Below are 11,303 nucleotides of genomic sequence, written 5' to 3'. Positions count from 1 at the left end.
AGCACACTGCACCACCAAATATCATAGCAAAGTGCACCGCACCACCAAATATCACAGCAGAGTACATTACACCACCAAATATCACAGCGGAGCACACTGCACCACCAAATATCACAGCAAAGTGCACCGCACCACCAAATATCACAACAGAGTGCACCGCACCACCAAATATCACAGCGGAGTGCACCGCACCGCCAAACATCACAGCGGAGCACAATGTTTGCTGCCAAATATTAAAGCAGAGCGCACCGCACTGCCAAATATCACAGCGGAGCACACTGTACCGCCAAATATTAAAGCAGAGCACACCGCTCCACCAAATATCACAGTGGAGTGCACCGCACCACCAAATATCACAGCAGAGTGCACTGCACCACCAAATATCACAGCAGAGCGCACCGCTCCACCAAATATCACAGTGGAGCACACTGCACCACCAAATATCACAGAGTAACGCACCGCACCACCAAATATCACAGCGTAGTGCACCGCACCACCAAATATCACAGTGGAGCACACCGCACCACCAAATATCACAGCGGAGCACATTGCACCACCAAATATCACAGCAAAGTGCACCGCACCACCAAATATCACAGCAAAGCACACCGCACCACCAAATATCACAGCTGAGCACACCGCTTTACCAAATATAACAGTGGAGCACACTGCACCACCAAATATCACAGCGGAGTGCACCGCACCACCAAATATCACAGCAGAGTGCACCGCACCACCAAATATCACAGCTGAGCACACCGCTCCACCAAATATCACAGCGGAGCACACTGCACCACCAAATATCACAGCGGAGCGCACTGCACCACCAAATATCACAGCGGAGCGCCCTGTATCACCAAATATCACAGCGGAGCGCACTGCACCACCAAATATCGCAGTGGAGTGAACCGCACCACCAAATATCACAGCGGAGCACACTGCACCACCAAATATCATAGCAAAGTGCACCGCACAACCAAATATCACAGCAGAGTGCACCGCACCACCAAATATCACAGCGGAGTGAACCGCACCGCTGAATATCACAGCGGAGCACAATGTTTACCACCAAATATTAAAGCAGAGCACACCGCTCCACCAAATATCACAGCAGAGTGCACCGCACCACCAAATATCACAGCAGAGTGCACCGCACCACTAAATATCACAGCAGAGCACACCGCTCCACCAAATATCACAGCTGAGCACACCGCTCCACCAAATATCACAGCAGAGCACACTGCACCAGCAAATATCACAGCGGAGCGCACCGCACCGCTCCACCAAATATCACAGCAGAGTGCACTGCACCACCAAATATCACAGCAGAGTGCACCGCTCCACCAAATATCACAGCAGAGTGCACTGCACCACCAAATATCACAGGAGAGTGCACTGCACCACCAAATATCACAGCAGAGTGCACCGCTCCACCAATTATCACAGTGGAGTGCACCACACCGCTTCAACAAATATCACAGCAGAGCGCACCGCACCGCTTCTCCAAATATCATAGTGCAGCGCACCACACCAACAAATATCACAACAGAGCGCACCGCACCACCAAATATCACAGTGGAGCACACTGCACCACCAAATATCATAGCAAAGTGCACCGCACCACCAAATATCACAGCAGAGTACATCGCACCACCAAATATCACAGCGGAGCACACTGCACCACCAAATATCGCAGTGGAGTGAACCGCACCACCAAATATCACAGCGGAGCACACTGCACCACCAAATATCATAGCAAAGTGCACCGCACCACCAAATATCACAGCAGAGTACATTACACCACCAAATATCACAGCGGAGCACACTGCACCACCAAATATCACAGCAAAGTGCACCGCACCACCAAATATCACAACAGAGTGCACCGCACCACCAAATATCACAGCGGAGTGCACCGCACCGCCAAACATTACAGCGGAGCACAATGTTTGCCGCCAAATATTAAAGCAGAGCGCACCGCACTGCCAAATATCACAGCGGAGCACACTGTACCGCCAAATATTAAAGCAGAGCACACCGCTCCACCAAATATCACAGTGGAGTGCACCGCACCACCAAATATCACAGCAGAGTGCACTGCACCACCAAATATCACAGCAGAGCGCACCGCTCCACCAAATATCACAGTGGAGCACAATGCACCACCAAATATCACAGAGTAACGCACCGCACCACCAAATATCACAGCGTAGTGCACCGCACCACCAAATATCACAGTGGAGCACACCGCACCACCAAATATCACAGCGGAGCACATTGCACCACCAAATATCACAGCAAAGTGCACCGCACCACCAAATATCACAGCAAAGCACACCGCACCACCAAATATCACAGCTGAGCACACCGCTTTACCAAATATAACAGTGGAGCACACTGCACCACCAAATATCACAGCGGAGTGCACCGCACCACCAAATATCACAGCAGAGTGCACCGCACCACCAAATATCACAGCTGAGCACACCGCTCCACCAAATATCACAGCGGAGCACACTGCACCACCAAATATCACAGCAGAGCGCACTGCACCACCAAATATCACAGCGGAGCGCCCTGTATCACCAAATATCACAGCGGAGCGCACTGCACCACCAAATATCACAGCAGAGCGCACCGCACCGTTCCACCAAATATCATAGTGGAGCGAACCGCACAGCCAAATATCACAGCAGAGCGCAACGCCCCACCAAATATCACAGCGGAGCGCACTGCACCACCAAATATCACAGCAGAGCGCACCGCACCGTTCCACCAAATATCATAGTGGAGCGAACCGCACAGCCAAATATCACAGCAGAGCGCAACGCCCCACCAAATATCACAGCGGAGCGCACTGCACCACCAAATATCGCAGTGGAGTGAACCACACCACCAAATATCACAGCGGATCACACTGCACCACCAATATCACAGCAGAGTGCACCGCTCCACCAAATATCACAGCAGAGTGCACTGCACCACCAAACATCACAGGAGAGTGCACTGCACCACCAAATATCACAGCAGAGTGCACCGCTCCACCAATTATCACAGTGGAGTGCACCACACCGCTTCACCAAATATCAGAGCGGAGCGCACCGCACCGCTTCTCCAAATATCATAGTGCAGCGCACCACACCAACAAATATCACAACAGAGCGCACCGCACCACCAAATATCACAGTGGAGCACACTGCACCACCAAATATCATAGCAAAGTGCACCGCACCACCAAATATCACAGCAGAGTACATCGCACCACCAAATATCACAGCGGAGCGCACTGCACCACCAAATATCGCAGTGGAGTGAACCGCACCACCAAATATCACAGCGGAGCACACTGCACCACCAAATATCATAGCAAAGTGCACCGCACCCCCAAATATCACAACAGAGTACAACGCACCACCAAATATCACAGCGGAGCACACTGCACCACCAAATATCACAGCAAAGTGCACCGCACCACCAAATATCACAGCAGAGTGCACCGCACCACCAAATATCACAGCGGAGTGCACCGCACCGCCAAACATCACAGAGGAGCACAATGTTTGCCGCCAAATATTAAAGCAGAGCACACCGCACTGCCAAATATCACAGCGGAGCACACTGTACCGCCAAATATTAAAGCAGAGCACACCGCTCCACCAAACATCACAGTGGAGTGCACCGCACCACCAAATATCACAGCAGAGTGCACTGCACCACCAAATATCACACCAGAGCGCACCGCTCCACCAAATATCACAGCGTAACGCACCGCACCACCAAATATCACAGCGTAGTGCACCGCACCACCAAATATCACAGTGGAGCACACCGCACCACCAAATATCACAGAGGAGCACATTGCAGCACCAAATATCACAGCAAAGTGCACCGCACCACCAAATATCACAGCAAAGCACACCGCACCACCAAATATCACAGCTGAGCACATCGCTTTACCAAACATAACAGCGGAGCTCACTGCACCACCAAATATCACAGCGGAGTGCACCGCACCACCAAATATCACAGCGGAGCGCACTGCACCACCAAATATCGCAGTGGAGTGAACCGCACCACCAAATATCACAGCGGAGTACACTGCACCACCAAATATCACAGCAAAGTGCACCGCATCACCAAATATCACAGCAGAGTGCACCGCACCTCCAAATATCACAGCAGAGTGCACCTCACCGCCAAATATCACAGCGGAGCACAATGTTTACCACCAAATATTAAAGCAGAGCACACCGCTCCACCAAATATCACAGCAGAGTGCACCGCACCACCAAATATCACAGCAGAGTGCACCGCACCACTAAATATCACAGCAGAGCACACCGCTCCACCAAATATCACAGCTGAGCACACCGCTCCACCAAATATCACAGCAGAGCACACTGCACCAGCAAATATCACAGCGGAGCGCACCGCACCGCTCCACCAAATATCACAGTGGAGCGCACCAAAGCACCAAATATCACAGCAGAGTGCACTGCACCACCAAATATCACAGGAGAGTGCACTGCACCACCAAATATCACAGCAGAGTACACCGCTCCACCAAATATCACAGTGGAGTGCACCACACCGCTTCACCAAATATCACAGCAGAGCGCACCGCACCGCTTCTCCAAATATCATAGTGCAGCGCACCACACCAACAAATATCACAACAGAGCGCATTGCACCACCAAATATCACAGTGGAGCACACTGCACCACCAAATATCATAGCAAAGAGCACCTCACCACCAAATATCACAGCAGAGTACACCGCACCACCAAATATCACAGCGGAGCGCACTGCACCGCCAAATATCGCAGTGCAGTAAACCGCACCACCAAATATCACAGCGGAGCACACAGCACCACCAAATATCATAGCAAAGTGCACCACACCACCAAATATCACAGCAGAGTACACCGCACCACCAAATATCACAGCGGAGCACACTGCACCACCAAATATCACAGCAAAGTGCACCGCATCACCAAATATCACAGCAGAGTGCACCGCACCACCAAATATCACAGCGGAGTGCACTGCACCGCCAAATATCACAGCGGAGCACAATGTTTGCCGGCAAATATTAAAGCAGAGCGCACCGCACCGCCAAATATCACAGCGGAGCACACTGTACCGCCAAATATTAAAGCAGAGCACACCGCTCCACCAAATATCACAGCGGAGTGCACCGCACCACCAAATATCACAGCAGAGTGCACTGCACCACCAAATATCACAGCAGAGCGCACCTCTCCACCAAATATCACAGTGGAGCACACTGCACCACCAAATATCACAGCAAAGTGCACCGCATCACCAAATATCACAGCAGAGTAAACCGCACCTCCAAATATCACAGCGGAGTGCACCGCACCGCCAAATATCACAGCGAAGCACAATGTTTACCACCAAATATTAAAGCAGAGCACACCGCTCCACCAAATATCATAGCAGAATGCACCGCACCACCAAATATCACAGCAGAGTGCACCGCACCACTAAATATCACAGCAGAGCACACCGTTCCACCAAATATCACAGCTGAGCACACCGCTCCACCAAATATCACAGCAGAGCACACTGCACCAGCAAATATCACAGCGGAGCACACCGCACCGCTCCACCAAATATCACAGTGGAGCGCACCAAAGCACAAAATATCACAGCAGAGTGCACCGCACCACCAAATATCACAGCAGAGTGCACCGCTCCACCAAATATCACAGCAGAGTGCACTGCACCACCAAATATCACAGGAGAGTGCACTGCACCACCAAATATCACAGCAGAGTACACCGCTCCACCAAATATCACAGTGGAGTGCACCACACCGCTTCACCAAATATCACAGCAGAGCGCACAGCACCGCTTCTCCAAATATCATAGTGCAGTGCACCACACCAACAAATATCACAACAGAGCGCACTGCACCACCAAATATCACAGTGGAGCACACTGCACCACCAAATATCATAGCAAAGAGCACCGCACCACCAAATATCACAGCAGAGTACACCGCACCACCAAATATCACAGCGGAGCGCACTGCACCGCCAAATATCGCAGTGCAGTAAACCGCACCACCAAATATCACAGAGGAGCACACAGCACCACCAAATATCATAGCAAAGTGCACCGCACCACCAAATATCACAGCAGAGTACACCGCACCACCAAATATCACAGCGGAGCACACTGCACCACCAAATATCACAGCAAAGTGCACCGCACCACCAAATATCACAGCAGAGTGCACCGCACCACCAAATATCACAGCGGAGTGCACTGCACCGCCAAATATCACAGCGGAGCACAATGTTTGCCGGCAAATATTAAAGCAGAGCGCACCGCACCGCCAAATATCACAGCGGAGCACACTGTACCGCCAAATATTAAAGCAGAGCACACCGCTCCACCAAATATCACAGCGGAGTGCACCGCACCACCAAATATCACAGCAGAGTGCACTGCACCACCAAATATCACAGCAGAGCGCACCGCTCCACCAAATATCACAGTGGAGCACACTGCACCACCAAATATCACAGCAAAGTGCACCGCATCACCAAATATCACAGCAGAGTGCACCGCACCTCCAAATATCACAGCGGAGTGCACCGCACCGCCAAATATCACAGCGGAGCACAATGTTTACCACCAAATATTAAAGCAGAGCACACCGCTCCACCAAATATCACAGCAGAATGCACCGCACCACCAAATATCACAGCAGAGTGCACCGCACCACTAAATATCACAGCAGAGCACACCGTTCCACCAAATATCACAGCTGAGCACACCGCTCCACCAAATATCACAGCAGAGCACACTGCACCAGCAAATATCACAGCGGAGCACACCGCACCGCTCCACCAAATATCACAGTGGAGCGCACCAAAGCACAAAATATCACAGCAGAGTGCACCGCACCACCAAATATCACAGCAGAGTGCACCGCTCCACCAAATATCACAGCAGAGTGCACTGCACCACCAAATATCACAGGAGAGTGCACTGCACCACCAAATATCACAGCAGAGTACACCGCTCCACCAAATATCACAGTGGAGTGCACCACACCGCTTCACCAAATATCACAGCAGAGCGCACAGCACCTCTTCTCCAAATATCATAGTGCAGTGCACCACACCAACAAATATCACAACAGAGCGCACTGCACCACCAAATATCACAGTGGAGCACACTGCACCACCAAATATCATAGCAAAGTGCACCGCACCACCAAATATCACAGCAGAGTACACCGCACCACCAAATATCACAGCGGAGCGCACTGCACCGCCAAATATCGCAGTGGAGTGAACCGCACCACCAAATATCACAGCGGAGCACACTGCACCACCAAATATCATAGCAAAGTGCACCACACCACCAAATATCACAGCAGAGTACACCGCACCACCAAATATCACAGCGGAGCACACTGCACCACCAAATATCACAGCAAAGTGCACCGCACCACCAAATATCACAGCAGAGTGCACCGCACCACCAAATATCACAGCAGAGTGCACCGCACCACCAAATATCACAGCGGAGCACAATGTTTGCCGGCAAATATTAAAGCAGAGCGCACCGCACCGCCAAATATCACAGGGGAGCACACTGTACCGCCAAATATTAAAGCAGAGCACACCGCTCCACCAAATATCACAGCGGAGTGCACCGCACCACCAAATATCACAGCAGAGTGCACTGCACCACCAAATATCACAGCAGAGTGCACCGCTCCACCAAATATCACAGTGGAGCACACTGCACCACCAAATATCACAGCAAAGTGCACCGCATCACCAAATATCACAGCAGAGTGCACCGCACCTCCAAATATCACAGCGGAGTGCACCGCACCGCCAAATATCACAGTGGAACACAATGTTTACCACCAAATATTAAAGCAGAGCACACCGCTCCACCAAATATCACAGCAGAGTGCACCGCACCACCAAATATCACAGCAGAGTGCACCGCACCACTAAATATCACAGCAGAGCACACCGTTCCACCAAATATCACAGCTGAGCACACCGCTCCACCAAATATCACAGCAGAGCACACTGCACCAGCAAATATCACAGCGGAGCGCACCGCACCGCTCCACCAAATATCACAGTGGAGCGCACGAAAGCACAAAATATCACAGCAGAGTGCACCGCACCACCAAATATCACAGCAGAGTGCACTGCTCCACCAAATATCACAGCAGAGTGCACTGCACCACCAAATATCACAGCAGAGTGCACTGCACCACCAAATATCACAGCAGAGTACACCGCTCCACCAAATATCACAGTGGAGTGCACCACACCGCTTCACCAAATATCACAGCAGAGCGCACCGCACCGCTTCTCCAAATATCATAGTGCAGTGCACCACACCAACAAATATCACAACAGAGCGCACTGCACCACCAAATATCACAGTGGAGCACACTGCACCACCAAATATCATAGCGGAGCACACTGCACCGCCAAATATCGCAGTGGAGTGAACCGCACCACCAAATATCACAGCGGAGCACACTGCACCACCAAATATCATAGCAAAGTGCACCGCACCACCAAATATCACAGCAGAGTACACCGCACCACCAAATATCACAGCGGAGCACACTGCACCACCAAATATCACAGGAAAAGTGCACCGCACCACCAAATATCACAGCAGAGTGCACCGCACCACCAAATATCACAGCGGAGTGCACTGCACCGTCAAATATCACAGCGGAGCACAATGTTTGCCGCCAAATATTAAAGCAGAGCGCACCGCACCGCCAAATATCACAGCGGAGCACACTGTGCCGCCAAATATTAAAGCAGAGCACACCGCACCACCAAATATCACAGCTGAGCACACCGCTTTACCAAATATAACAGCGGAGCACACAGCACCACCAAATATCACAGCGGAGTGCACTGCACCACCAAATATCACAGCGGAGTGCACTGCACCACCAAATATCACAGCAGAGTGCACCGCACCACCAAATATCACAGCAGAGTGCACTGCACCACCAAATATCACAGCAGAGCGCACCGCTCCACCAAATATCACAGTGGAGCACACTGCACCACCAAATATCACAGCGGAGCGCACCGCACCACCAAATATCACAGCGTAGTGCACCGCACCACCAAATATCACAGTGGAGCACACCGCACCACCAAATATCACAGCGGAGCACATTGCACCACCAAATATCACAGCAAAGTGCACCGCACCACCAAATATCACAGCAAAGCACACCTCACCACCAAATATCACAGCTGAGCATACCGCTTTACCAATTATAACAGCGGAGCACACTGTACCACCAAATATCACAGCGGAGTGCACCGCACCACCAAATATCACAGCAGAGTGCACCGCACCACCAAATATCACAGCTGAGCACACCGCTCCACCAAATATCACAACGGAGCACACTGCACCACCAAATATCACAGCGGAGCGCACTGCACCACCAAATATCACAGCGGAGTGCACTGCACCACCAAATATCGCAGTGGAGTGAACCGCACCACCAAATATCACAGCGGAGCACACTGCACCACCAAATATCACAGCAAAGTGCACCGCACAACCAAATATCACAGCAGAGTGCACTGCACCACCAAATGTCACAGAGGAGCACACTGCACCACCAAATATCACAGCAAAGTGCACCGCATCACCAAATATCACGGCAGAGTGCACCGCACCTCCAAATATCACAGCGGAGTTCACCACACCGCCAAATATCACAGCGGAGCACAATGTTTACCACCAAATATTAAAGCAGAGCCAACCGCTCCACCAAATATCACAGCAGAGTACACCGCACCACTAAATATCACAGCAGAGCACACCGCTCCACCAAATATCACAGCTGAGCACACCGCTCCACCAAATATCACAACAGAGCACACTGCACCAGCAAATATCACAGCGGAGCGCACCGCACCACCAAATATGAAAGCAAAGCACACCGCACCACCAAATATAACAGCTGAGCACACCGCTTTACCAAATATAACAGCGGAGCACACTGCACCACCAAATATCACAGCGGAGTGCACCGCACCACCAAATATCACAGCAGAGTGCACCGCACCACCAAATATCACAGCAGAGTGCACCACACCATCAAATATCACAGCAGAGTGCACCCCACCACCAAATATCGCAGCGGAGTGCACCACACCATCAAATATCACAGCAGAGTGCACGACACCATCAAATATCACAGCAGAGTGCATCCCACCACCAAATATCACAGCGGAGTGCACCACACCATCAAATATCACAGCAAAGTGCACCGCACCACCATATGTCACAGCGGAGTGCACTGCACCACCAAATATCACAGCGGAGCGATCCGCATCACCAAATATCACAGCGGAGTGCACCGCACCACCAAATATCACATCGGAGCACACCGCTCGACCAAATATCAAAGCAGAGTGCGCCGCACCACCAAATATCACAGCAGAGTGCACCGCTCCACCAAATATCACAGCAGAGGGCACCGCACCACCAAATATTAAAGCAGAGCAAACCGCTCCACCAAGTATTACAGCGGAGTGCACTGCACCACCAAATATTAAAGCAGAGCACACCGCTCCACCTAATATTACAGCGGAGCTCACCGCACCACCAAATATCGCAGCGGAGTGCACCGCACCACCAAATATCACAGCCGAGCACACCGCACCACCAAATATCACAGCCGAGCACACCGCTCCACCAAATATCACAGCGGAGCACAACGCACCACCAAATATCACAGCGGAGCACACAGCACCACCAAATATCACAGCGGATCACACGGCTCCACCAAATATCAGAACGGAGCACACCGCACCACCAAATATCAGAGAGGAGTGCACTGTACCACCAAATATCAGAGCTGAGTGCACCGCACCACCAAATATCAGTGCGGAGCGCAACACACCACCAAATATCACAGCGGAGTGCAGCGCACCACCAAATATTACAGCGGAGTGCACCGCACCACCAAATATCACAGCGGAGCGCACCGCACCACCAAATATCACAGCGGAGTGCACTGCACCGCCAAATATCACAGCAGAGTGCACTGCACCACCAAATATCACAGTGCAGCGTAATGTAATGTATGTACACAGTGACCACACCAGCAGCATACTGGGTGCATCTCTGATCAGCTGCTAGTCAGTATGCTGATTGTGGGTGTGGTGAGTGAAGGAGCCAAGTCCCAGGCTTCTGCTTCCCGAACCAGGCCGGCGGGGGGCAGAAGAAACCAGCAACCGGCC

The 11,303-nt window shown here is 51.6% G+C and overlaps 1 protein-coding gene across 1 annotated transcript; it reads right to left on the bottom strand.

Annotated features, from left to right (window-relative positions):
* Nucleotides 1–1,013: 1,013 nt before the first annotated feature.
* Nucleotides 1,014–10,268, bottom strand: LOC141153369 (uncharacterized). The gene is made up of 4 exons (XM_073638077.1): nt 10,184–10,268; nt 8,802–9,296; nt 3,835–3,993; nt 1,014–1,036 (listed from the first exon to the last, which is right to left on the bottom strand). Exons 1-4 carry the CDS (start codon nt 10,266–10,268, stop codon nt 1,014–1,016), a joined length of 762 nt encoding a protein of 253 aa, XP_073494178.1.
* Nucleotides 10,269–11,303: the final 1,035 nt, after the last annotated feature.

Source organism: Phyllobates terribilis, unplaced genomic scaffold (genome assembly GCF_046119375.1).
Source record: "Phyllobates terribilis strain yellow unplaced genomic scaffold, ASM4611937v1 Scaffold_7__3_contigs__length_470593459, whole genome shotgun sequence".
In the NCBI taxonomy this organism is placed as follows: Eukaryota; Metazoa; Chordata; class Amphibia; order Anura; family Dendrobatidae; genus Phyllobates; species Phyllobates terribilis.
This window is presented reverse-complemented; position numbering and strand designations above follow the sequence as displayed.

Bases quoted from the DNA above. Each gene is read 5' to 3' on its own strand.
- LOC141153369 (XM_073638077.1), bottom strand. From the start codon at position 10,268: ATGCACTCTGCTGTGATATTTGATGGTGTCGTGCACTCTGCTGTGATA. The intron at 3,994-8,801 runs GTGCGGTGCGCT...ACTCCGCTGTGA, and splicing joins CTCCGCTGTGATATTTGGCG to TATTTGGTGGTGCAGTGAGC. The intron at 1,037-3,834 runs GTGCGGTGTGCT...TGTGATATTCAG, and splicing joins CTCCTCTGTGATATTTGGTG to CGGTGCGGTTCACTCCGCTG.